This window comes from Bubalus bubalis, chromosome 16 (genome assembly GCF_019923935.1).
Source record: "Bubalus bubalis isolate 160015118507 breed Murrah chromosome 16, NDDB_SH_1, whole genome shotgun sequence".
Taxonomy (NCBI): Eukaryota; Metazoa; Chordata; class Mammalia; order Artiodactyla; family Bovidae; genus Bubalus; species Bubalus bubalis.
Window position 1 is genome coordinate 666,871 of NC_059172.1, and position 27,576 is coordinate 694,446.

The following is a 27,576-nucleotide window of genomic DNA, read 5'->3' on the forward strand; positions in this document are numbered from 1 at the left end:
CCGCCTAAATGGCCACCAGCAGAGGGCTGGATAAAGACGTGCTATCTGTGCACAATGGAATGTTGCTCAGCCATAAAAGCAATGAAATTGGATCATTTGTAGAGATGTGAATGGACTGGAGACTGTAATACAGAACGAAGTCAGGAGAAACAGTTATCATGTTGATGCATATATATGAAATCTAGAAAAATGATCTTATTTGCAAAACAGAAATAGACACACAGACTCAGAGAGCAAACGTGTGGACTCCATGGGGGGAAACGGGTCGGGTGAGTTGGGAGAGTGAGATTGATGCACGCATACTGTTGATCCTCTTTATAAAGCACATAATTTATGAGAACCTAGCAAATGCTTTGGTTCCCTTTTAAAGAAACTTATTGGGTGTAATGCTTTTACCCCAATGCCTGACAGATGGTGTATATTTAACAAAAATTAGTTTCTCTTCCTCTTACTTAAACCGATCTATTTCTTGTATTAACTTCAATCACTTTCCTGTTGTCTCAGTCCTCTGGTGGGCAGGCATGGTTCCGCGTGGAGATGCCTTGTACTGAGAAGTCTTAGAACAGAGCATTGCTTTCTTACCATATCTGTCTCCCTGGTCTCTGTCCTTGGTCCCACCCTGCTGGTGGAAATGTGGCCTTCAGTGAGTTATTACCCAGACATATGCAGGATGGGAGTCATTTGCCTCTGGACACCTCGTCTAGTCTGTAGTTCTGCCTGCTTTTGCCCCCCCCGCGTGGCATGGGGGATCTTAGTTCCTCCACCAGGTTCTGAACCTTGCCCCTTGTGGTGGAAGCATGGAGTCTTAACCGCTGGACTTGCACGGAATCCCCCTTTTGCTTCTATCTTGATCTCAGGTTGCCTGTGAAATCTTTTGTGGATCCCCAGTTTTATGCTCGATTGAATAGCCATATATGATCACCAGAAAAGCAGCTCTCATTTCCTCTAGTATGGAAAGTAGCTTGCTCAGCAAGGCCCCTCTCCATATCTGGTGTCTTCCTCCTGCGTTCTGCCATTCTGTTGTTGATACTGCCTCTTCATCCTCTGGTTCTTCTCCAGTAATACTCTAACCATATTCTCTGTAACTCATTGTGTCTTCTCTGACTTCATCTAACTTCACTGTTTCTTCACCAACTCTACTTTATGTGTCTTTATGAGATTATCTCTTCAAAGGGATTCAGTTTTTCAGTTCTTCAGAAATTATAGCATCCGCCTCTTTAAAGGTGCTCCCTCCAGAAAACAGAAGCAAAGAAAAGCAGAGAAAGAAAACAAGAAGGAAGGAAGGGAGCAGGAAGGAAGGCGACTTTGCTCCAAACTGTCAGGTTTCGTGGTTTGGTGTGTCTTGCATTCTTCCATGTTCTGACTACTTGATACCATTAAGTTAGTAAAAGTGTCAACAAAGGTAAATCACATTGTAGTGGGCAGAAAATATGAACAGAAAATAAAAAGATTCAGTTAGCGTATGAGAATGCTGTACTATTTACTCACAGTAAGAAGTTATCAAGATGGTACAATATTCTGTTTAATGAATTGAGGAGGGTGTGAAAGAGAGAGTGGTCATTTATTAAAATTAGTCTAAATTTAGTGAACAGGGCACGCCTGTCTTTTAAGGGAACTGCATATCTTAACCTAAAACTATTAATATATAGAAAAAATCACCACACATGAAAAATAGAGTGAAATCCCTTTGATTCAACATTTCACTGACTTCTAATGTAAACTTTAATAAAGGGATGAAAGAAGAATAAAACTGAATGCTCCTATTTTAATTGATAAATGTAAAGACAGAAAGATTGGTGGGTAGACACACATGGGCTTCCCAGGTGGCCCAGTGGTTAAGAGTCTGCCCACCAGTGCAGGAGACCCAGGTTCGATCCCTGGTGGGGAAGATCTCCTGGAGGAGGAAATGGCAACCGATTCCAGTTTTCTTGCCTGGAGAATCCCATGGACAGAGGAACCTGGCAAGTCGCAGAGAGTTGGATACAAGTGAGTGACTGAGCATACTCACAGGTAGATATATACAGTTAGAATCAACCAGGTAGAGATAGTTCATGAACAAGGTAAATGGATAATTTGGGGCTTTCTCATGAAGGACTCTTATGCAGCCATGAAAATGAGAACATGGAGAGCTAAAGCTACATACAGAAAACCCATTATAAAGGTTATGCAGGGAAAAGAATATGTCTGTTGATCAGTTTAATTGCAAGTAGCCATAAACAGAACTGATCTTTAACTATCATCCTTTAACACATGCTGTTTGGGGACCCAGTCTGTGTCACACTCTTTCAGATGCTGTGGTTTCAGTGATAAGCACAGTAGGCAAGTCCTAGGCCTCAGGAGCTTGTCTTCTAGGCAGGAGGAGCAAACACTCAAATAAACGATGGAAGTATCCAGTTGTGATAAGTGAGTGTCAGGCAGAGAACAAAGATGAGCTGGGAGGGAGTGTCGGGAGAACAAGGTGCAATTGGGTGATTTTGTGTTGTTTATTTTTCCCGTCATGTCTGCAAAATTCTGAAGTGTTTTTTTCCATATAAAGTATGTTTAAAAAGCTATTGGGTTGGCCCAGAAGTTCATTTGGGTTTTTCTGTAACGACTTAGGGAAAAGCCTGAACGAATTGTTGGGCCAACCCAATATTTAAAGTGATAACTCGTTACCTATTTTTTTTTCAATCTTATTTGAGTTCCACAGAAAGAATTTAAAATAGTGGTCCTCAGATTACTGCACATTAGAATCACATGAAAGTTTAACAAAATTCAAGTTTTCTTAATAAAATGTATGTGGTCTGACTTCTCTGAATCAGTTTTAATAAAGTTTTCTACCATCTCGTGACTTGGATTGTTCTGTCTTAAGCATAGGTTCACTGCAGCTGTTTCCTGCAAAATGCAAAAGTGTAACTTTAACAAGTTTCGTTTCCTATACAGATAAAAGCACAGGGCATTGTTGATAGATCTCCGGGCAGCTCTTCCCCTGCAGAAGCTGATGAAAACTGGTGCCCAATAATTATGCTGTGAGTACTTCTTGACATTTTAGGGGGCCAGTGACTTCTCCCTTCCTTGATCCCCTCGGTCCCTGGAGTAATACCGTGTCTGTCTGATGCTGCAGCCCACAGATTTGTTTTTACTATATTGGCTGTTGTGATTGTTCCTGTTAAAGCTGAGGAAATACTGTTTTGAAAATCAAAAGCATTGTAACAGCTACACCCGATCATCAGTAAGTTACGAGCATGTCAGTTAGTTGGAACTAAAGCACCTGAAACCTAACTCTTCAGTGAAAAGAAACAGGACAGCTGATGAATGCATATGAAAGATGTCAGTTCCACAGAGGGAGGAATTTTTGTCTGTGTTGTCCACTACTTATGTCCTCATCACTTAGAGACAGTCCCAAAAGCAGTAAATATTTGAATTTGTTAAAGTGCGTGCGTGCTAAGTCCCTTCACTTGTGTCCAGCTATTTGTGACCCCATGGACTGTAGCTTGCTAGGCTTCTCTGTCCGTAGGATTCCCCAGGCAAGAATACTGGAGTGAGTTGCCATGCCCTCCTTCAGAGATCTTCCCAACCCAGGGATCGCCCTGTACCTATCTATGTCTGCAGGTTTTACATCACCCACTCTTCTGAATGGGTTTCCCTGGTGGCTCTGGTTAAAAAAAAAAAAAAAAATGTGCCTGCCAATGCAGGACATGCAGGACACTCGGGTTGGATCCCTATGTCGGGAAGATCCGCTGGAGGAGGACATGGCGACCCACTCCAGTATTCTTGCCCAGAAAATCTCATGGACAGAGGAGGCCCAGGCGGGCTACAGTCCATGGGGTCGCAAAGGAGCCGGACACGACCTAGCGACTGAACAAGTGTTCTGAGTGACTCCTTGCCCTACTTCTCAGCAAGCCATCAGTCATCTCTTGCCTTCCTTCTATAACCAGACGTTCCCAAAGCAGAGCTTTATTCTCACAGTTTAAATGTTTTCATGTTGCATTCATTTTTTCCCCAGTGAATTGCAGTCTTTCCTCTCTCCTTAATGCTTTTCTAAAATTGTTTCCCCTGATACCGCCAGTAACAACCTGTTGGCTAACTCCAGTGGGCGTTATTCAATCCCCGTCCTTTGGGATTTCTCAACCGCATTGCTCTGCTTCCTCCTGGCCCTGTGACATGCTTGTCTTTCCTTAGCTTCCAGAACAGGACACTCTTGAGGCCCTCTCTTAATTTCTTCAATATCCTCAAGTTCATCTTCATTAATTTCACTTTGTCAGCCAGATATGCCCATTCCTTACAAGGTGTCACCTTCCCCTGGAACTCTCATCCGTTCCCATTACATCAGCTTTAGGTGAACCTGTCATGCGATGCCATGTGCGTCCAATCCTGTTCTCTTGTCTGACTTGCCAGCTTGCATTTCCAGAGATTTCAGTGCCTGTCGTAATGACTCTTCAGTCTATAGTGTCAGCTCACAGAACTGGTCCAGTTTGAGCTCCTGATCCAACCCCCATGCTTCTGCTTTCTCAGCTTCCTGTCTCTCTCTCTCAGCATCACCACCATCTAAAGCCCTTCCCACTTCCCATTATTCAGACTCAGAGCTGAGAGCTGTCTTCGATTTCTTCCTTTCTCACTCTTTAATAATTCCTTCACATTTATTAAATCTTTTCTATCCTCAAATATCTCTAAAATATAATCCCCCCTTCTTATTTCTAATTTTTAATTCAGTCTACTTCCTTGTTTATGCCTACTGTTTCACTTACTTTCTAAACCATTAATTGTAATTTATTTCTTCCCTACTGAGTTCACCTCCAGTGATTCTCTGATGCTTACGGATTAAGGTCCAGATGCCGTGGGCATCTGAGACCCGGTGTAGTGTGGTTTCAGCCTCTGTCTGTTACCTTAGGTCTGATCACACCCTGATTTACTGATCACACCCATCTGGGTATCGTTACTGGGTCTGAACACAAGTGTGGTTTCAGCCTTTGTTACCTTTGGTCTGATCACACCCTGATTTACTGTGAACCATCTGGGTTATCATTATTGGCTCTGAACACAATTAGAATGTTTCTGTTTCATCCTGCATAGGTATTTTTCCTCCTACCTGGAATGATTTTTCCATTTTTATTATATAATTTCTACTTACTCTCTAGGACTCAACTCAAATGTCTCCTATTTCATGAGGTTTCCTTTTAATATATTAGCCTTCATTGGCTCATTCCTGTAATATTATGGAGCAGTTATTTTGTGCTAGGTACTAGAGCATTATACTGTTATTTAGTCCTTCTAGCTGTCTTAGATCACTTACTATCTCTTTTTATTTTTATTGAAATATAATTCACACATCTTTTATAGATTTTTAAAAATATATTCACAAAATTTTATAACCATCTTTGTGCCATTGTATAAGGACTTCCCTGTAGCTCAAACGGTAAAGAATTTGCCAGCCAATGCCAGGACGAGAGTTCAGACCCTGGGTCAGGAAGATCCCCTGGAGGAGGAAATGACAACCCACTCCAGTATTCTTGCCTGAGAAAAATCCCGTGGACAGAGGAGCCTGGCAGGCTGCAGTTCGTGGAGTCCCAAAGAGTCAGAGATACCTGACTGAGCACACAGAAAGGAAACCTAACTGATTAATCAACACTCATTCCATTTCTCTTGCCCCCTTACCCCCAGCCTCTATCTACTTTTTGTTTTTATGGATTTGCCTTTTATGGGCATTTTATATAAATGGAATCATATAGTGTATGGTTTCTTGTATCTAATTTCTTGTACTTAACATGGAATTTTTAAGGCTCATCTATGTTATAACATGCACCAGTTCCTCATTCCTTTCATGGCTGAATAATGTTTCACTTTATGCCTATACCACTTTTTCTTTGCCTGTTTATCAGTTGTTAGACATTTGGCTTGTTTTTCACTTTTTGCTCATTATGAATTATGCTCCTGTCCACATTTGTATTAAAGTTTCCGTGTCAGCCTGTGTTTTCATTTCTCTTAAGTATATACACAGTAGGAGACTGCTGCACTGTATCAGCTCAGTTCGGTCGCTCAGTCCTGTCCTGCTCTGCGGCCCCATGAACCGCAGCACGCCAGGCCTCCCTGTTCGTCACCAACTCCTGGAGTTGACTCAAATTCATGTCCATCAAGTCGGTGATGCCATCCAACCATCTCATCCTCTGTCGTCCCCTTCTTCTCCCACCTTCAATCTTTCCCAGCATCGGGATCTTTTCCAATGAGTCAGTTCTTCAAATCAGGTGGCCAAAGCATTGGAGTTTCAGCTTCAGCATCAGTCCTTCCAATGAATATTCAGGACTCATTTCCTTTAGGATGGACTGGTGGATCTCCCTGCAGTCCAACGGACTCTCAACGGACCTTCTGCAACACCACAGTTCAAAAGCATCCATTCTTTGGCACTCAGTTTTCTTTATGGTCCAGCTCTCACATCCATACATGACCACTGGAAAAACCGTGGCTTTGACTAGATAGACCTTTGTCAGCAAAGGAGTATCTCTGCTTTTTAATATGGTATCTAGGTTTGTCATGGCTTTTCTTCCAAGGACCAAGAGTCTTTTGGCTGTAGTCACCATCTGCACTGATTTTGGAGCCCAAGAAAATAAAGTCTGTCGCTGTTTCCACTGTTTCCCTGTCTGTTTGCCATGAAGTGATGGGACCGGATGCCACGATCTTAGCTGGGCCTTAGAGTAACTCGTATGTTAGCTTTTTGAGGAACTGCCAAGCAGCTTTTCAAAGCAGCTACACCCTTTACGTTACCACTACCAGTGCATGAGGGGCTAATTACTCCCGATCCTCACTGAACTCATTCCTTTCTTTTTGATTATAGCCATCTGTGTGGGTGTGAAGTCATATCTCATTGTGGTCTTTTGTTTTTTGAAGATGTTTTTGCTGTGGGCCATTTTTAAAGTCTTTATTGAGTTTGTTACAACATTGCTTGTTTTATGTTTTGGTTTTTTGGCACTATGTCATGTGGGATCCCAGCTCTCCTGACCAGGGATGGAACCCACACCCCCTGCTTAGGAAGGTGACGTGGTAACCACTGCACCACCAAGGAAGTTCCTTCATTGTGGTTTTGATTTGCATTTCCCTAGGGGCTGGTGAGGAGCATCTTTTCATATGCTTATTGACCATTTGCATATTTTCTTTGGACAAATATATATTCACATCCTTTGCCCAATTTTTAATTGGGCTCTGTGTCTTTTTTATTGTTGAATTGTAAGCTGTCTTTTCACATTCTGGATACTAGACCCTTATCAGACATATGATTTGCAGATATTCTACCCCCTCCTGTGGGTTGCTTTCATTTTCTGTATAGCGCCCTTGGAAGCACAAAAGTTTTTAATTTTGATGATCTGTTCTTTTTATTTGTTTACACTTTTAGTGTCTAAGAAACCATTGCCTAATGCAAAGTTATGAATTTATTATCTGTTTTCTTCTAAGAGCTCTATAGTTTTAGCTCTTATGTTTAGGCCTCCGATCCATTTTGAGTTAATTTTTGTAAGTGATACGAGCTAAGTGTCCAGTTTTATTCTTTTTTGTACATGACTGTCCAATTTATCCACCAACTGGTTGAAGGATTATTCTTCTCCCACTGAATTTTCTTGTATCTGTACTGATTATCTTTTAATGCATATGGTTTTTATCATCTCCAGTTGGGCACTAAAGAGCGGGGGTTTTTCTTATTTTTGAGGGCAGGGAGCTTTGGGGGCGGGGGGTTTTCTGATTTTTGAGGGCAGAGGACTTTCTTATCTCAAAGTATACCACTCTGTTCTTCACAGGATGTCATACCCATAGTAAGTGCCTCATGAGGATATTACTGTTCTCTGTCTAACCAGATAGTAAGCTCTACAAGGAGGGGACTCTGCTTATTTTTGCTTACTGATAGGCTGGCATCAGTAAGTACTTTTGGATAATTAATGATTCCCCAGTGATTAGTTCTTACTTTAGAATTTTTGTTCTCCCTTGCAGCAGAATGCGTACTAGGTAAGAGCAACTTTCTTACAGTAAGTCATCGGTGGAAGAGGTGAGCAGGGGGCAAACGTGATTCCATGGGAAGCTCCTAGCTTAGCTGCGGCTTTGCCACCAAATGATTCTACCATATTCAGTTTATATTGCTTGGTTCTCTTTAGCTGAGAATGTATAACCTCTCAGGTTTACAGACTTATGAAGATTTCTGATTGGTGTTTTAGGTTGTGTACCAAGAGTTTAAAAAAACAAATCAAATCCAAGCTACCTTTTCTGTGTATTGGATTTTTCTCTTCTCAAAGTGTGGTAAAAACTAATTCCCTGGCTTTTAACAAGTGCCAGTGCTTCCTGCTGGTGGAATTTGACGAGGCCTGACATGTGAAACCACATTTTGAATAATGAGAACAGGAAATATGTTTTTTCTTGCTCATGGTTTCTGCAGCTATAAAAGTGATTTGCAAAAAAACCCAAAAAGACAAGGAAATACCCTAAGTACCCAATTATAGAGGAATGGTTAATTATCCTATATTGATTCAGTGAAGTATTAAGTTGCAACTAAAAATAATACTTAAGAAAATTATACACCATTAAAAAAATTATGTAACAGTAAAGAAAAATCTACTTTTGCTTCATGGACTATTCTAAAGCCTTTACTGTGTGGATCACAACAAACTGTGAACAATTCTTAAAGAGATGGGAATACCAAACCACCTTACCTGCCTCCTGAGAAACCTGTATGCAGGTGAAGAAGCAATGGTTAGAACTGGAATGGAGCGACAGACTGGTTCCAAATCAGGAAAGGAGTACGTCAAGGCTGTATATTGTCATCCTGCTTATTTAACTTATATGCAGAGTACATCATGAGAAATGCTGGGCTGGATGAATCCCAAGCTGGAATCAAGATTGCCAGGAGAAATATCAATAACCTTAGATATTCAGATGACACCACCCTAATGGCAGAAAAAGAGGAACTAAAGAGCCTCTTGGTGAAAGTGAAAGAGGAGAGTTGAAAAGCTGGCTTAAAATTCAACATTCAAAAATTGAAGACCTGACATCTGGTCCCATCACGTCACTGCAAAGAGATGGGGAAACAATGGAAACAATGACAGATTTTATTTTCTTAGGCTCTAAAATCACTGCAGACAGTGACTACAGCCATAAAGTTAAAAGATGCTTGCTCCTTGGAAGAAAGGCTATGACAAACCTAGGCAGTGTATTGAAAAGTAGAAACATCACTTTGCCAGCAAAGGTCCATATAGTCAAAACTATGTTTTTTTCCCAGTGGTCATATATGGATGTAAGAGCTGGACCATAAAGAAAGCTGAGCACTGAAGAATTGATGCTTTTGAACTGTGGTGTTGGAGAAGACTCTTGAGCGTCCCTTGAACAGCAAGGAGATGAAACCAGTCAATCCTAAAGGAAGTCAATCCCGAATATTCATTGGAAGGACTGAAGCTTCATTGAAGCACCAATACTTCGGCTACCTGATGCAAAGAGCTAACTCATTGGAAAAGACTCTGATGCTGGGAAAGATTGAGGACAGGAGGAGAAGGGGATGACAGAGGATGAGATGGTTGGATGGCATCACCGACTCAATGGACATGAATTTGAGCAAACTCTGGGAGATGGTGAAGGACAAGGAAGCCTGGCATGCTGCAGTCCATGGGGTCGCAAAGAGTCAGACACGACTGACTGACTAAACAACAACAACAAAGAAATATATTTATGATATAAATTTAAGTATAAAAATATTATATTATTACGCAGTGATTGCATCTAGGTAAAATCATGTATTATCTTGAACTAGGGTGATCAACCATTCATCCTGGTTTGCCTCAGACAATCTGGGTTTTAGCACTAAACTTCCTGCATCCCAAGAAATCTCTTAGTCCTGAGCAGAGTGGGGTGGTCAGTGAACAAATTGCCAAAGAGATAACTGGAGAGAAAGTCATAGCAAGGATTTTCATTTTCTAAGAGTAGACATCAGTGGTGTCTTGTGATAAGGAGTTAATGATGTAGGCTCAGTAAAAACTCTTTGAAAATATAAAAACGAATTGATTTAGTTACTAAGTCAAGTCTGACTCTTGCGACCCCATTGACCATAGCCTGCCAGGCTCTTCTGTCCATGGAATTCTCCAGGCAAGAATGCTGGAGTGGGTTGCCATTTCCTTCTCCAGGGCATTTTCCCAACCCAGGAATTGAACCCGGGTCTCCTGTATTGCAGATAGTTTACTGACTGAGCTACGAGGGAAGCCCTATTTTAAAAAATGAATAAAAGAAACTAAAATACTTAAGGAAGCAATGTGTTTGGAGAAGGATCCTCATATATATTTCAGAAGTTGAGAAAATGAGATAGAAATAAGAACTCATGTCCTTAATTTTTTTTTTTTTTTTTTTTTGGCCATGCAGCATGGCATGTAGGATCTTAGTTCCCCAACGAAGGATCAAACCCATGCCTCCAGCATTAGAAATGCAGAGTCTTAACCACTGGACAGCCAGGGAAGTCCCAAGATCTTGTCTTTTTTGAAGGTGTTCTCACCAGTTTTTGCCTTGAGTTAGTCATAGCTGCACCCTCTTCCCTTTCCCCTAGTCCAAGGCAGGGACTGGTCCTAGTCTGCCACCATATAGTCCAGTCACATTCTGGAGTGAAGACAGAAAGGAATGTGTTATTAATGACCTACTCCAGGAGAATTTTCCTTGGGAATATGTGTGTGTGTGTGTGCGTGTTAGAATATATTGACACGAATAGTCAATGTCTTGACATCTCACGGTTCAAACCCAGACTAGGGTTACGTGAGTATGAACTTGAGAATGTTGGAGGCTCCTGTGACCAGAATGTTACAAGAGTAGAGAAGCCTAGGGGACACCATGTTAGAATCACCTGCTGCAGCTGAGCACACACGCAGTGCTTTATTCATTTAAAGCCATTTTCAAGGACTTTACACAGAGAAATGCCCCACCTACTTTTTCTTCTCTAATCACCACAAATATCTTTTATTCATGGTCCCTAACAAAGTGGAAATGTCCCTGAGGGTGGAAATTGCATCGTCTATATACCCGTCAGGGTCTGGCAGCATTTACCATGCAGCAAATGCTCAAACATGGTTGATAGATTTTAGTGATATCTTCCTAGGTTAACGCTCTCTCTGTGTAGGGTAGTAACCTCTCTGAACAAGAATCTAGAGGTAGAGTAAACAGTCCCTGAGATCTGGCATTGTAAGTAATTGTGTTATTTTCGAGCATGATCTTTCTCAGAATGTCTCTAGCATTTAGTATCTGCATTTTATAATCTGACAGCGAATTGTATGTTAATGAGTTTTTGAAGACTGTGAATGTTTAAATTTTTTGTCCCCAAGGGGTAAAACATGATTTCTGATTCTTTTGTGTCTTTCTCAACACCTCTTTCGTGCTGGTCAGAGAGCAGGTGCTTGATAAACCTGTTGACTCGGCTCTTACATAGACACTGGATAGGCAATTTCATAGTTTCAAGCATTATAGTATTTGAATAAGAAGATCTGGGTATGAAATAAGACTCTCAAAATTACTTGCGGTGACTATTGACAAGTTACATTGATTTATTTGCTTACTGTGTGAACATTGTAAAACAGAGATAGGAATTTTTTTCCTTGATCATGGAAGATCAATGACAATTATTTGATAAAATGTTTTGTGAACTGGAAAACACTGAAAAATGCAAGCACTGATCATCCTTTGTGACTTGGGCATTCATTACGGCATTTGTTTCCATCATCCTTTCTTCTCTTGCCTAAAGGGGAAAAGTATGTAGACAGTGCAGCCAAGAGCCTAGAGGAGGAGCTAGGAAAAGTTAAGACGGAAGGAGACAGATCCAGGCATAAGCGGTGCTGTTTGTACAGAGACAGGGCTGAGGACTGGCCCCTTAGAGCTCCTCCAGTGAGACGCAGAGGCAACAGTGTCAGCCCCATAGAAAGACAGATGGGATAGGTTCTTTACTGTGCCTCATTATTATTATTTTTTACTTTCCTGAAAACAGTGGTACAAAAGAGATCACACACACACACACACACACAAATGTAGATGTGGAAGAAATCAAAGATAGCTTAAGGATGGCATGGAGCAGTCACTTACATTTTTCATCTGATACAGAGTCTGCCTATTGCAGAGAGAAAAATGAAAAAACAAACTTCTGCTGCTGCTACTGCTTCTGTGACTACTCTGCTACACCTTGTCCAAGAGTCAGGCCAGTGACAAATCACATTCTGCAGCCCTTATTCAGACTTCTCTCTTTTCAGTGTAAGAAGGCTGTCCTAAGCGAGAAGCACGATGCTACAGTCTGCTGCAGGGGCCTGTGTTCATACTCTGAATGAGGATGAGGAGAAGGGAGCTGTCTGTGGTCCCTCCACGTGAAGACCAGAGGAAGATGTGGAGGCCACGTGCAGAGTGCCTTCAGAAACGCGGGTGAGTAAGTCTCTGGGAAGCTGTGAACACTAACGCTGAAAGAAAAAAGAAAACAGCAAAACAAAAAAGCAGCTTAAGGGACACTGTCGTTCTCTATTGGCGAGTCTTCCTGATCTTGGGGGGGCTCTGGAAAGTTCATTTCTGCTTCTTCTTCTTCTTCTTGGACTGGAATAATCTCAATGTCTTCTTCATTCTTTGGTAGGGAAGATATTTCAATCTGCTCAGCCACTTCTTCTTTTATTTCGATCGCCTGCTCCTTCTTTTCTTCAGCTGACAGGAGAACAACGTTCTGGAACACAAAATTGAGCAAACTTTTCTCGACTTTGATCATTGGCACATTTCTCAACAATCTGCACAAATATTGATATCTCCTGGTTTTTATGCTGTTTTCTAAATGCTTCTGCATACCAGGATTGGTTTCCCAGGTGTTCAGATCCTCACCAAACCACTAATCAAGGCTTATCCTCAAGGCCAGCAAATACTTGCCACCTTACCTGGAATGAACTCACAGTGTTTAGGAAAGAACACTGCGATAACAGAGGAATTTATATTTCAGTTTTGATTGGGCTTTATTGGAGATAACCTCAGGAAAGTATTAACTTGCTGTCTCTAATCCTGTTTTCCTCACTTGCAAAATGAAGGCATTAACGGTGATTTCTAAATTCTGTTGCAAAGCTGACATCCTATGGTTCTGAAGCAGTCGACAGTTGATCTATCACTGGGATATTCATATCTCTCAACCGTAGGGCCTCTTTGAACCTGCTGTTTTGGAAGAGAGATTAGGTAGAAAGAAGAGGGGAGAAGGGAGTACTGCGAAATTGGGTTTGGAAGAACTAGTGGCTGTAATCAGCCTTCAGCCATCTAGGTATGGAAACCTGAAATCAGGAGGCACGACTGAAGTCCAGCAGAGTCCAAGGTTAGTAAGAGGATGCACGGAGCACAGGACCCTTGTACTTCTTTTAACTGCCATGCCCCCGCCCCCCTCCCCGCCCTGGGAATCCTAGTAGATGTTCAGTGCACAGCTGTTGAGCAAATGAAGTAAGTAGTATTCAGGGCGTGTCACAGTGAAGCAGGACGCTTTGTGGGTACAGGCAGGGGGAGAGCAGGTTGGCCCCTGTAAGTCTGCACCATCGAGTGGAGACACACAGGTAGTAATGCACCTCCTCCTTCCCTGTGGACGCAGGCTGCAGTCAGCCCCAGTCAGCCATTTCTCAAATACCCTGAACATTACTGGTATTTTCTGCTTCCCAGAAATATGCAAGAATCATTTTTCATGATGCTCCAGACTCATCAGATTACGCTCTCCATAAATGATTTTTTGCAGGTGAGACTTTGCTAAGGGAGGTTGTGAATAGCACAGCTTCTACTTACAGCTTTGGGTCTGGAGCATATTTTTTTCCATTCATTCTCAACAGTGCCAGCTGTCACAAGTTTCTGGAGGAAGGCAAAGATCATCATCACTGCGAAATTGCTCTGAAGAACAGAAAAATGAGGGTAAAAATGTACTAATGAAGATACGAGAATATGGTTAATGCACAGCAAATGGCTGTGGACTAAAAGTAAATGATTAGAAGGTCAGCTCTGGAGGGAAATGTGACTACCTGTGAGAAGTGCTGGCATCTGCATAACCCTAACCCTTAGTGCAACTCCTGGCACATAACAGAGAGTGTGTGTTGTTGACCGAAAGTAAGGCAGTATAATTAGTTGAAGAATCAATTCCGTGGAGGTAAGAATAGTTTAATGTGAGTTCCACATGAAACTGTATCCAGCTTTAGGTGGTATAGTATCACACCAAGGAAATTTCTCCACACCTGGGAGATGTATTTTTTTTCCCTTCAAGTGAAGTGAAGTTTTAGTTGCTAAAGTCGTGTCTGACTCTTTTATGACCTCATGGATAGTAATCCGCCAGGCTCCTCTGTCCATGGGATTTTCCAGGCAAGAATATTGGAGTGGGTTGCCATTTCCTTCTGCAGGGGATCTTCCAGACCCAGGGATCAAACCCACCTCTCCTGCATTGGCAGGTGGATTCTTTACTATTGAGCCACGTGGGAAGCCCTTGAGGCAAATGGCATTTATTACAACTTAGGTTCTTCAATGTTCATCTTAATAATAAAGATTAGTTCCATTAATAGTACTAATAAATGTTAAAGCAAAGGCTTAAATAGCACTTGCTGTGTACCAGACACTGTTCGAAGTGCTTTTCACGTGTTAACTCATCCCTCAGAACAGTTCTACAAATACTGTCACCGTCTCCCATTTTACAGAGGAAGAAAATGAGACAGAGTGCGGTGTGGCCAGAATTCTGCTCAAAACCACGCAGGCCCTAAGCAGCAGACACAGACAGTCTGGACCCAGAGTTGATGATCGTAAGAAAAATGCCGTGCTTCCTTACTGAAAGTAAATCCCATTTCGTACTCACCAAGAACACAAACCGTATCCTGGCACAAAATTCCATGGACTGAGAGTTATTCTCATCAGGGTTAGCTCGTTCACAGTTGTTTATGTTAATATACGGCACCTGAGTCTTAATAAGGTTCAGATTCTCCATTTTAAAAAAGTGGGAAATTGTCATATTAAATATGTCCATGATCAAAAAAATTATTCCAGAAATAGCAGCAAAGAGGCTCAAAGAGTTCATTATTAGTCTTCCTGTGAGCTGAAATAAGAGACACAGATACTTATTAATTAAGTCTAATTTCCAATTGGACAATATAAGCTAGGACAGAGTTCCAGATCTTATTTTCCTGACTCATAAAGGTACTACATCTAAATCCTGCTAAGTCCTGTTTCTCTTGGCTGTTTTAGCATCTTTGTCACTGTAAAATAAACACCTTCCTGTCTGCACCTTGTCGCTCTCTCGGTCCTCCCCACCTTGTTTATGCCACCCATCCAATCAGTTCATCAAGAAAATGTTCTAGAAGCGATCCTTGTACTTCCTTTAGCTGCCAGGGCCCACCCCTTCCCCCCTCCCTCCCGCCCCCTGGAATCCTAGTAGACGTTCAGTGCACAGCTGTTGAGCAAATGAAGTAAGTAGTATTCAGGGTGTGTCACAGTGAAGCAGGACGCCTTGTGGGTACAGGCAGGGAGAGAGCAGGTTGGCCCCTCCAGGTCTGCACCATCGAGGGGAGACACACAAGTAGTAACGCACGTCCTCCTTCCCTGTGGACACAGGCTGCAGTCAGCCAGCCACCTCCCAAAACAAACACACTTAGGGCTGGCGTCCTGGGTAGCACCAGGGTGTCCGTGTGGCTCACCACCTTGCAGGGATGACGAAGGGTCAAAACCAGGACGATTCACGCAATAAGCACCACAGTGATGTGTGGTTACTGATGATTATCTTACAACACAGACATTTCATCCCTGGTCGTGTGACCTACAGATCAAGTCAGTACGACGGGCTGTACTTTAAATACAGCTTCATCTTCATAAACAGTTGTTTTCCCCACAAAGTGAGTCTGTCAGACCACCTCTAGAGGGGAGCCATCTCAATCTCTCATAGACTTCGGAAGCGACTTAAATTAGTAAGACCTTAGTAAGTGTAGAAAAGTTGAAGAAGGAAGCCTGCTGGTAAACCCTGGACCTGTAGAGAGTCGGGGGGTCTACCTGGGTGTGAATGTGTCCTGTGGAGTTCCATGAGCAAGACCCCTCTAGCTCCTTATAGCCCCTGAAGCACCTTCATATACTTTATCCTGCATATACGTTACTCTGTTTTATCCTCAGGACAATTTCATATGGTAGCAAGGACTGTTATCTCCATCTCATAGGTGAAAATTTAGAGGTACATAGAGGGAAGCTGGCTTGCCCAAGGCTACAGCTCAAGGTTAACTAAGACTTGAGTCAACCACGGTCTTGATTAGACCATTTTCCTCAATGCTGATCTGAGAGAACAGACATGACTTTCAAAGAGATCTCAGTCTCTTGCAGCATCTCTCACTCCTGAGACCATAAGCCTGCTCTTCATTGATCTGCCTCTGTTTCCATGGACATCCCGTTTTCACGTTTGTTATGAACCGATCACAGTAGCATCATAGAGGATCTTTCACTTCTGGGGGTTGAGGGGTAACAGTGCTACTCTGACTCCAGGGTCTTCCAGGGTCCTTGTTTCCAGCTGAGAAAGCAGACGCTGCTCTGCTGTGCGAGAAAGGAGGGCATGTGTTACTTGCCATGCTCTGTGTGGAGTTCTTCTCCGCTGCTGCCAGCAGTGATCCAGAAATGATGAACTGTAAAAAAGAGGAGGTGGGTGGAGAGGGGTGGGGAGAGATGGGAGAAGCAGCGGGGAGAGGGGCAGAGAGGAAGATCACCTTTTAATGTGGAGAAGCGATTGTGAAAAAGCTGTCCACCCTTTCAACCACTTTCCCTGCCCTTTTTAATGGACTCATTCATTTTTCAGCACATATTTCTCCACTATTCAGGCTCAACCACATTAAATCCATGCCTTTCATTCAACCAGCTGGGGATCTGTGACTACGCACTTAGTAAAACCAGAGGCAGAACTCCCATTTCCATGTCAATTAGTACTCACACTGAGAATTTAAAAGTTTTATTTTTAGCTTTCCATTTTTAAAAACAATTTGGGGACCTGTTCTTTGGAGTTCACGGTGTTTTCAATGACTGATGGCAATGATGAGTGAACTGACGTACAAGAGGCACTTGGCCTCATGTAGCAGGCGCGTCATTAAAATTTGGGCTGCTACCGGAAGTGATCACTGTTTCTCGTGTTCCTGTTCTACTCTTCAAGCTGTAAAATGGAGGAAACTCTGGCTCTAGTCGATCTCTCCTTGCCCTGAAAATTTCAGTCCTGAACCTGTCTTCAGAGCTCATCTCTGAAAGTGTAATGGGGATAAAGACATCACTGCCTCACACCTCATGCACACAGGGTTGCAGACTTGGAAAGCTGCACGTGGAGCAGCCATGAGGCGTACTGCTCCGCTGACAGGCGAGGGGGGTTTACTTGGCATGAGACTGTTTGACCACACGAGACAGGAACTAAAGAGAATGGTCCGGAAGAAGGGCCAGGTGGGAGGAGCTGCAATGCCCCCGCCCACTCTTGCTTTCTGAAACACCAACCCGTACAGTCTAGGACCCACCCAGCTCCACCCCAGCCGTTGAGTTCGGAGAGTCGTGCTTGCAGCGTCTTCCCTCTCTGTGGACATCCACGTGGGGCCGCTTTCTCTGAATTCCCAAGAAGCATGACCACTGACTCAACCACGAGACTCGGGCTCAACTCAGCCTCTTTTTCCTCTAAAGCACTTCAACCAGACAACCTGTTCCCCACTCCTATGCTTTCCTCAACACATAGGTGATCTGGTATATTCCTGTGGAGCTGCTTTGAACATTTTTGTCTGCATCCCTCCCCAATAAGGTTACTAGGTTTTACTCACCATGATGCCTCCCCAGAGAGGATACCACAAGGTTACACAGATGGGCATGTAGACGTCCATGTGGATCAGCATGAGGCTGCCCAGGGCAATGTGGAATAGCCCGTTCATGATCTGGACAGCCTGTGGGGAGGAGAGGGGCGCTGACGGCGGAACTTCCGCAGGAGGGCGGAAGGGCGGTGTGAGATGTCCAGAGCAAGCGTTCAAGGGCCCAAGACCTTTGTCATCTTCAGATTCATTTCCCCCACTACCCGGGCATTTCCATGGCAGGTATACTGGGATACTGGTGATGAATTGGGATGGAGGCCCCTAACTGTGCAAGTCTCAGGATCAGGGCATGGGAGTATAAACTGCAGTAATCTCTGCATCCCTGGTTTGACCACCGCCCCCCCCCCCAACCCCCACAGCCCGTGTCAGACATAAAGAACACCTCATGTTGGATCAGATACCTTCAAGTCAGGTTGAATCCTGTACCTGGCCTGTAGCAGCTGCTTCTAGAGGCCAGAGAGTCCCTAGGATGTGGAATGCAGGGTGACTGACTTACCCCCAGAGCCTTCGCTTCCCTCATGAAGAAGCTCTGTGTGGGGCCCACCACCACAGGCACCCTCCTGGGAACCCCTTTCTGAGCAGCATGCATGGCAATGGGACCTTTCAGAGGCTCTGCTGGGAAAGCTCCAACCATTGAATTCCTGGGTGTCGTCATTTCACCCTCAGACTCCTGAAGATAAATAATAAAATGAGAGGAAACGGGATTGTTAGCCAACTTGTACCTTGTCGTGAATCTGAATGGTTTGCTCTGTGTTCTCTGCATGGTGTCACTGAAGGCAGTCAGGGCCTCCTCCTACTGGCTTTGGATCTGAGGTAAGGCCTCCTTCCACGTTCTGAGACAGGGTGTGGGGGAGCATCTCAGACAAGGTATGACAAGTGGAGTATTTCCTGCCTGATCAGTAATCGAGGATGTCAAAGTCATCAGTGATTCTGGCCCTGCAGTGTGAATTTCTGAGCCCCAAGGGCACCCATTAAAAGAAGCTTGCTCCTTGGAAGAAAAGTTATAGCCAACCTAGACAGCATATTAAAAAGCAGAGACATTACTTTGCCAACAAAAGTCCATCTAGTCAAGGCTATGGTTTTTCCAGTGGTCATGTATGGATGTCAGAGTTGGTCCATAAAGAAAGCTGAGTGCCGAAGAACCGATGCTTTTGAACTGTGGTGTCAGGGAAGATGCTTATGAGTCCCTTGGACAGCAAGGAGATTCAACCAGTCCATCCTAAAGGAAATCAGTCCTGAATATTCATTGGAAGGACTGATGCTGAAGCTGAAACTCCAATACTTTGGCCACCTGATTTGAAGAACTGACTCATTGGAAAGACCCTGACGCTGGGAAAGATTGAAGGCAGGAGGAGAAGGGGACGGCAGAGGATGAGATGGTTGGATGGCATCACTGACTCGACGGACATGAGTTTGAGCAAGCTCCAGGATATGGTGAAGGACAGGGAGGCCTGGTGTGCTGCAGTCCATGGGATCAGACACGACTGAACGCCTGAACGACAATATGAAAGGAATGATTTCCGTGAGGCCAGACTCTTACATCTTCCCATACATGGAAAAGCACTGAATTCCCTAATTTGGAAGGTCTGATTTCCTTTAATTAACAATAACATCTTGATGTTCAGGCTACCTGCCTTTTGTTTCAAAACTTCTGAATGACCTGACGCCTTCCCTCAGCTCTTCAGGGCAGTTCTCTCAGGATTCCTTGAGATGCTGCCTCCTGGGCTTAAGTCCTAAAAATTTCTGCCAAATAAAAGAACATTCTCAACTTTTAGGTTGTGCCTATTTTTTAGATGTACAGGTATCTGGCTCAGGGATCCCTGCCAGTACTCTCGACACCCACACGAGGGTCATGGTTTTTCTTTGTGGAGAACGTCACGCTCATTAACTTGTGGGTTCTGTGTGTCTGTCACCCGTGGGTGCTTTTCTTGTGCTTTAATATAAGAAAATGTATTTTTCACGGGCTTGTCCTTGTCCCTTTGCTTATCTGCTTCTGTCCGTGGAGATGGGCCAGAGTCACCGTGGTGGAAGATGCTGAAGACTGGGCCTGCAGTCAGGAGGGCCAGGACAGCCTGCCCTGCTCCCACTGACCCTGCAATCTTGAGTACATCACCTCAGGGAGGTTCTCGAAGGTTCCTAGGTTCAGATCATGATTTCCCTGTTTGCTGTGAAACTTTGGGCAAGTTCTTCAAACTCTGGGCCTCAAGTTCTTCAGCCATAAAACGGGGGCAGTGATAATTCCTGTCTCGTACGGTTGCTTTAAGACTTAAATGGCCCTGTGGCGTGTGTGCCTCAGCCGGGGGCAGCTCAGACCTCAGCATCTCGAAGAAGCCTTCCCTGAGCCCTCAGTCCACAGTGCGGCCTCCTGATGACTGTCCTGCAGCTCCTCCCTTTCTCTGCTTCGTGGTCACTTACTGTGAGTAGTTGCTGTGTTTGCCTGCTGCTTTATCGTTTGTCTTTCCCTACTACAGCATACATCCCTTGCGTTTCTTCTTTACTATTTACAGCACGCCTGGGGCTTCTCCAGAGGTCCCGTGGCCAAGACTCCACTCTCCCACTGTAGGGGGCCCGGGTCCCATCCGGGATGAGCCATCTGCCGCAACTAAGAGTTTGCATGATGCCACCAGAGACCCCGCACGCTGCGGTGAAGAGGGAGGGGCCTCGTGCCGCCCCGAGACCCAGGGACAGCCGGCCAAGTAAGTGAGTAGGTTTTAAAGTAATGAAAGCGTGCCTGGGTTTAGAAGTTTCCTCGTGAAGGTAGGTGAAGAAGTGGATGCAGGTGAAGCACCCATGTCTGAAGCGTTCACTTCTTTTGTTCTTGCTCCTGTTCTTACCATGATTTCCTTTAGGAGCATTTGTTTCTATTTTTTTTCCCATCTGAAAAATGAGACCGATACACCTTTCACAGACAGGTTGTGATAAATAAGTATGTTAACATAAGTGAAAATGCCCCGTACACAGGAGAAAGTAAATGTGGTCTGATCTCTGGGTTCTGAACAGAAATGTCCCTTTCCGGTTCTGACACTTTAAGACTGTTCTACCTTCTTCATCGTGTGACCCCCTTCGTAATTCATTTCTGTGGGTCAGTTACTGGCATAAATTCCGCGGAGCCTTTCCTGGGCCCTGGAAGTCTTCCTTTAGGGACACAGAGTTCGTGTTGTCCTCATTGACTGAGTCACATGAGTGGCCTTGGAGGCCGAGGCTGTGCATCCCACGTGCTTACCTCTGGGTGCCTTCCGGGGTGCTGAGGACAGGTGTTGGGAGCCTCCCAGGCCCCGTCCTGTGCCCACTTCCCAGTAACAAACATTCTGGGCCTGGCACCTCATCTGAGCCTCACGGGGGAGACGGGAGGAAGCATTGCCTCACTTGTGCAGAAACGGCAGTAAGGACACAGAGGCGTGAGTAACTTGTTCAAAGTCACAGCCACCAGGGATTGAAAATGAGGGCTTCGCAGAAATAGAGGCATCATTACAGAAAACAAACATACGAATCACCAAGGTGGGGAAGGGCGCAGGGATGAGCTGGGAGATTGGGGCTGACGTCTGCACACGCCCAGGCATGCAGGAGCTGACTAATGACAGCCTGCTGTGGTGCAGGGAGCCCCGCTCAGTGTTCCCCGATGTAAACGGGAAGGAAATCCGAAAACAAGGGGGACGTGTGTTTATGTAATAGCTGACCGACTTGGATGGACGGCACAAACTAACAACAACACTTTAAAGCAACTACACGCCAATAAAAATTTTAGAAAATGAGGGCTAAGACCTACACAACACAGTATCTATGATACCAGGCTGCTTTGTCTCCCGTGGGGAACAGGACTTTAGCCTTTCCTTTGTGAAGCTTTTCCTTCTATTCATATAAATGTATGATTTGGGAGGTTATAAATCAGCTGAAAGCAGAATATCTGTCTGAGCCGTGGTTGAAGGAACGAGGAGAGGCTGTGGGTTTGTCACACCTGATGTTTGCCCCGTCTCTAGACTGCCAGATGCCAGGTGGTCTCAGGGACCTGCTTTGCACCACAAACCTCCCCACAAGACCGCCAACAAAAGGCACTATATTAACATAGACCGCTAAGGGAGTTTACAAAGTCATTTCTGGTGAGCAGGCGGAGTTTTCAGCGCCAGTCTGAACCTCAGAAACCACTCTGTTCGTTTGACAAATGAGGAAACTGTGGCGCAGGGATGGGACATGCCTTGTTGGAGACCTTGCCCTTGGGATTCCCCTGGTGGTCCAGCGGTTAAGACTTTGTGCTTCCAATTCAGGGGGTGCAGGTTCGATCTCCTGGGGAACTAAGATCCCCCAAGCTGTGTGCAGTGCAGCCAAAAAAAATGTTGATGTACTCCCATAATTATATTTTTAGGACTTTATTCCCATGAGTCATAAATGATGGACATGTTTTTTAAAAAAAGACCTTGCACTTAGTGACAGAGCCAAACCCAGGGCTCTGAGGCTGGTGCTTTTCTCTGCACTGCAGGCTGGACCACATAGAGTTGTTCACGGAGCACCTGCTCCGTGCCAGGGATATTGGGTACCTGGTTCCAGCTCTCCCACACCTTTCCTACTAACTGGGCATTTTGTCTTTCTGTGGGCATGGAAATGGGAGTTCTGAGAACTTAGTTAATTTTCCCACGGTTAAGCATGGAAGGGCTTCCCTGGTGGCCCAGTGGTAAAGAACCTGCCTTCCAATACAGGAAGTGTGAGTTGGATCCCTGGGTCGGGACGATCCCCTGGAGTAGGAAATGGCAACCCACTCCAGGGTTCTTGCCTGGGGAATCGCATGGACAGAGGAGCCTGGCGGGTCCATGGGGTCACAAAGAGTCGGACATGACTTAGCAACTAAACAAGAATAACAAGTATGGAATGAACCGGGGTCACCTTGCTTCTCTCCAGAGCCAAGGTCATCAGTTATCTGGACAGAAGGCGATGACTGGGCTACTGTTGTTTTAAAGTCTCCTTATTTCTCAGCTGCTTAAGCTTATGCCTATGTTACTGGTGACATAACCTTTTATGTGAACACGTCCTGCTAGGGCTGTGTCAGCAAAGGCTAATGGCAGTAATGACTTTGGAGGGGAATATTTTATTTCTCTTAAAATGATGTCTCACTCCAGCAAGTGTATTTCTACAAAACCTCCAACACATATATTACTGTAAATGGTAATTTATAAACACAGACATACTTGTTTCTCTATGCTACTTCATTTTTTCATGGAAATAACTATATATATACCAGAGAAGCCCATATATATATATATTTATAGCAGGTTATTGCGGACTGACTACTGAAAAGATTTTATTCATTTTATTCTATGCGGATATATGAAACTGGACCACGCACTCATCAGAATACTGTAGATTCCTGCAGCCTTACCCTGTGTACTTTTTTCTTTAATTGTTCACCGTGACTTTTTGTCCCCACCCGTGCTTTCCAGCACACGGTTAGGCTCAGAGACCAGTGGGTACACTTGGTAGCGATTACTGATCACACTGGTCAAATGTGGTCATAAGAGGGTTTTATTCTCACTGAACTATACTAAAAGCAGGACTGCGTTGATCAGACCCTGCCCTGTGTTATTAGAGCAACTTCTGCAAATCGTTTGGGGTTTGTGAACAGCGCCCACACGGTTCCCCTGTCCATCTATACTGAAGACCATCCACAGCCTTTATGGGTTTTGGTTTGAATAATGACTTTGAGGTCCAATAAGCCCATCCTTTACTCAGAAGCTCAAAGCTGCACAGCCCTTGTTACCTCAGCTTCCTCCTTTGCCACTCAAAATAGTTCTCCTTTTCCCCTCGTGGCCCCCGAGTGCCTGGCTCTGAGGAGGCGTGGCCTCACTTCCTCCGCGCTGCCGGCGCCCCTCGCCCGGCTCCTTTCACTGCGGTCTTACTTCTTCAGAGATCTGCCCTCGCGTCTCTGGCTCTTGTTCTGTTCATGGAGTACAAGGCGGAAAGAGCGCTGCTGTTTCTAGGCCCCAGCTCTGTTGCTTGCTGCCTCGGTGATCTGACCTCTCCAGTCAGCGTTTTGTTTTGAGAACAAGGGATAATTTCAACCTAAGGCGCTCAGAGGATAACTGTCACTGGAACCTGCGTGGTTTTTTTAATTTTTAATTTTTTTAAATTGGAGTATAACTGTTTTACAGTGTTGTGCTGGTTTCTGCCATACAGCAGCAGGAATCAGCCGTGTATGGATGCATATGCCCTCCCTCGGAGCCTCCCTTCCCTGTGCTATGCAGCAGCGTTGCACTAGCTGTCTGCCCCGCTTGCACACGCTCGTGTGTACATGCCACTGCTACCGCCTCTATGCGTCCCGCCCTCTCCTTCCTCCGCGGTGTCCACAACATTCAGAACAGAACGAAGAACCTTCGTTAGGATTAGCAGGTACTGCAGGGTCCCCCAACCCCAGAGCCCCTTCCTCTACCCCGGGCCTGCCCCGGCCACTTCCCAGCCCTACCCCAGGCCTGTGCCCCCAGCGTCTCAAGCGCTTCCTGTCTCCCTCCACCGCCTCACCACCCACTTACTCCTCGACACTCCTCGGCTAGTTCCTGCCGGAGCCACTCGGCTGAAACCGCTCTTTTCAAGGACTGTGCTGCAGGAATTTCCCTAGAGGCCCAGTGGTTTAAGACCCTGCGCTTCCACCGCAAGGAGCACGGGTTCCATCCCTGGTCTGGGAACCGAGATCCTGCGTGTCACTGTGGTCCTGCACGCCACGAGCTGGGGGGAGACAGCTCCAAGAGATACAGACTGTGCTGTTGAGCTAGGCACCAGCCCTCAGACAGCTTCACGTCGGTATCCCTGCCTCCCTGGCTTGGAAAGCTGGAGCCATATTCCTCTCTAGCTCTTTCATCTCCACGTGGAGCCAGTGGCCAAGTCCTGCTGTTTCTACCTCTGCAAGGGATCTTGGTTTGCAGGTGGACCTTTTTCTTTTTTCTTTTTACTGCCAGGGTCACCCCATGAGTGAGATTCTCGTTTCCTTTCCTGGTCTAGCACAAAAATCTTACTTTTCTGACTTTCATCTCTTTTCCCTAATCCATCCTCTGTGCGGCTACTACAGCAGGCTGTCTAAATCCCTGCTGAAGTTATACCTTTTCCTGCACTCTAACTCATCTCTGATCCATCATCGCCTGCTGGAGAAACCCTCCCCCTGGCTGCTCACAGACTCTACATGACTTTTTTTTTTTTTTTTTTTACAGTTTCAGACTTTGCTTTATTCTAAGAGTTTAGGCTTAAGAAGCATTACCCATCTCTTGGTTTCCAGAAACACTGGTGGTCTCAACATGGTTTCTTAAACTCGCATCCGTCCACTGCCCACAAAGCCACTGGTCTGGAGACATCTCCTGCCTCCCAGGCAGCACTACTGGTAAACAACCCGTCTGCCAATGCAGGAGACGCAAGAGACGTGCGTCCAATCCCTGGGTCGGGGACATCCCCTGGAGGAGGGCGTGGCAACTCACTCCAGTGTTCTTGCCTGGAGAATCCCATGGACAGAGGAGCCTGGCGGGCTACAGCCCAGGGGGCCGCAAAAGACTCAGACAGACTGAGCACACACACATGGAAGGCTCTTCCTGGGCAGAAATTCTTCAAACCCCCAGCTCTTTGCATTCCTTCAGTTCAGTTCAGTTCAGTCACTCAGTCATGTCCGACTCGGTGCGACCCCATAGACGGCAGCCCACCAGGCTCCTCAGTCCCTGGGATTCCCCAGGCAAGAGTACTGGAGTGGAGTGCCATTGCCTTCTCCCTTTTCTACACACTATGAGCTAATAAATAGGAAACTGAATCGCTTTCCTGGGCAGCTTTACGCACACTCAGGTGTCGGACCAAAAGGCGACCATTTCCCCTCACCTGTTGATCAGTGAGCTGAGACCATTTTATGGGAGTGTTGCTGGTTTCAGGAAAGAACCATGACAGGGTTCGGTCATCTCTATCAGCCTTCACTACACCCTTCTCGCACCGCCACCCACCCCACCAGCAGCTGCTGTAATGGATTTGAGGCAGGGTTTTGTGCTCAGTTTGCTGTCCACCAAGCCCCTCCAGAAACTTTTAGCCCGAGAGGCTTACCAACACCCAAGGCTATTCACATTTAGTGCGATATCTCTGGAGACAAAAGCATTTAAAGCGAGAGGCGTGTTATTTTCATAATAGCCTTGCCTGATTATTTTCTCACTTGGTACAGGGCCATTCTAAGAGCGTCAGGATTTTAGCTCGTTATTCTTCATAATGCAGGGGGTATTACTACTGCCCCCATTTTACAGATAAGGAAACGGAGGAATATTGAGGTTCAGTAACTTGGTGGTGGTGGAGCTCAGGTTGGAGCCCAGCAGGTAGTAACCATGCTTTAATGTACATATTGCAGTCTCTGCTTTTGTAGAATGACCCAGAGTTGACCGGCCCAGGCCATTCTTGAGAGAGCGAGCAGTTACGATGGTAGGTGGACTGCACGTCTTGGTTTCACCCCTCCTCAGATGAAGACACTGCCAGAAAACCTGACCAGGGAAGCCCTAGAATCAAAGCTGAGACTGTTGTCTCGTGAACCATCCTGTGTCGTATCCACCACTGCCTCACAGTCACTTAAACAGAGCAAATGAATTCCTTACCTGAGTCTCCGAGGTCTCAAGGCTCAAGGGCTGATGTGTGGGTTCTGGCCGCCGAGTTCACCTCACCAGCTCGTTTCCCCAGGACACGGGGGCCAGAGTGAGCAGGGCCAGGCCTGGGAGCGCCGAGGGATACCAGGTGACAGGAAGTCAGGGGCTTCTGCTGCCTTGGGCTCTGCGCTGATGGCTTGGGTTTAATACACAGTTATGAGAGCCAGAGGATATACAAAGAAGTTCCGCCATACCAGGAGGTTTCACTTCTTGAAAAAGACCCCAGGGACTGCCAGGCGTACTTCACGCTGCCTTAATTAGGACTGTGTACCCCCGCCCTGCAAGCAGGTGTGGATGGTCCCCAAGGGCAAGAAGGGCTCTAGAAATTCTCCCAAGAAGGGCTGTTAGGACTCTTCCCTTTTTCCATTTGCTGTGGAAGGAGGCATCCGCGCAGAGCAATGCGGGATCACCTAGCCCTTACAGTGGAAGTGGTGTGTGCCCTCTGCACCCTTATTGGCCCATACGTAGAGTTCTAGTGGGACCATGCGTGTCTCATGTTGATTTTTTAGTAGAGATGGCCTAAAAATGTTGTTTGGTGCTATAGATCGAGTCCCCGGAAGCCTTAGGTGAGAGCTCCACATTTGGGGTGTCACTGAAATAGCACCTTTACCTCCATGCTCGCCATTTCCCTCCGCCTGTCTAGTCCCCTGTGTCCTCTCTGCAGCAGGGGCTGGAGCCGTGTGACTCCGGAGCCTAGAGCCAGATAAGAGGGGGTGGAGGAAGATGATGGCCGGGAGAGTGAGATGGAAGATGGATCAAATCAAATCAGTATGGAACAGGAAGCAAAGAGAGCTTTGTCCAAAGATACTGTACCCCTTGCCCTACAGTATACAACCTTTTTGTTCATAGTTTGGATTTTCCCTGACTTTTACATTTTCATATCTATTGATTTATCTCATCAGAGACCCAGGGCTATAGTTGGGCAGTCCTTTGCCAAGTCTAAAGGGCTGAAACACGGCAGCTCTGCGGCTGAACCTGACGTCAGTTCACACCCTCTCTCTTGCTCTCTCTCTCTTTTCTATTTCTCCCTCTTTTCTTTAAGGTGATCTGGAATCAGATGATAAACACGAAGTAAAAGTCGTTCTGGAGAGGCTGATTTGGGGGCAACGTAGAAAAAGTGCCATCTCCCA

At 45.4% G+C, this 27,576-nt stretch overlaps 2 protein-coding genes across 3 annotated transcripts in view; one reads left to right on the forward strand and one right to left on the reverse strand.

Annotated features, from left to right (window-relative positions):
• LOC123329846 (atherin) overlaps positions 1-15,228 on the forward strand; it is a 42,805-nt gene extending 27,577 nt beyond the window's left edge. The window contains exons 3-6 of the mRNA XM_045163039.1: positions 2,923-3,008; positions 12,219-12,384; positions 13,800-13,878; positions 14,649-15,228. Of these exons, the coding sequence (XP_045018974.1) occupies positions 2,923-3,008; positions 12,219-12,237 (105 nt within the window). The 3' untranslated portion in view covers positions 12,238-12,384; positions 13,800-13,878; positions 14,649-15,228. The remainder of the gene's footprint in view (positions 1-2,922; positions 3,009-12,218; positions 12,385-13,799; positions 13,879-14,648) is intronic.
• MS4A1 (membrane spanning 4-domains A1) lies at positions 11,499-26,621 on the reverse strand. 2 transcript variants are annotated; one of them, XM_025265988.2, is made up of 8 exons: positions 26,399-26,621; positions 18,307-18,480; positions 17,766-17,885; positions 16,548-16,604; positions 14,804-15,040; positions 13,756-13,857; positions 13,013-13,146; positions 12,550-12,673 (listed from the first exon to the last, which is right to left on the reverse strand). In XM_025265988.2, the coding sequence occupies exons 2-7, from the start codon at positions 18,463-18,465 to the stop codon at positions 13,042-13,044; spliced, it is 780 nt and encodes a 259-aa protein (XP_025121773.1). In that variant the 5' UTR covers positions 18,466-18,480; positions 26,399-26,621; the 3' UTR covers positions 12,550-12,673; positions 13,013-13,041. The 2 variants fall into 2 exon arrangements, with proteins under 2 accessions (XP_006044075.1, XP_025121773.1); XM_006044013.3 differs by lacking the exon at positions 13,013-13,146 and having other exon boundaries at positions 11,499-12,673; positions 26,399-26,610.
• Positions 26,622-27,576: the final 955 nt, after the last annotated feature.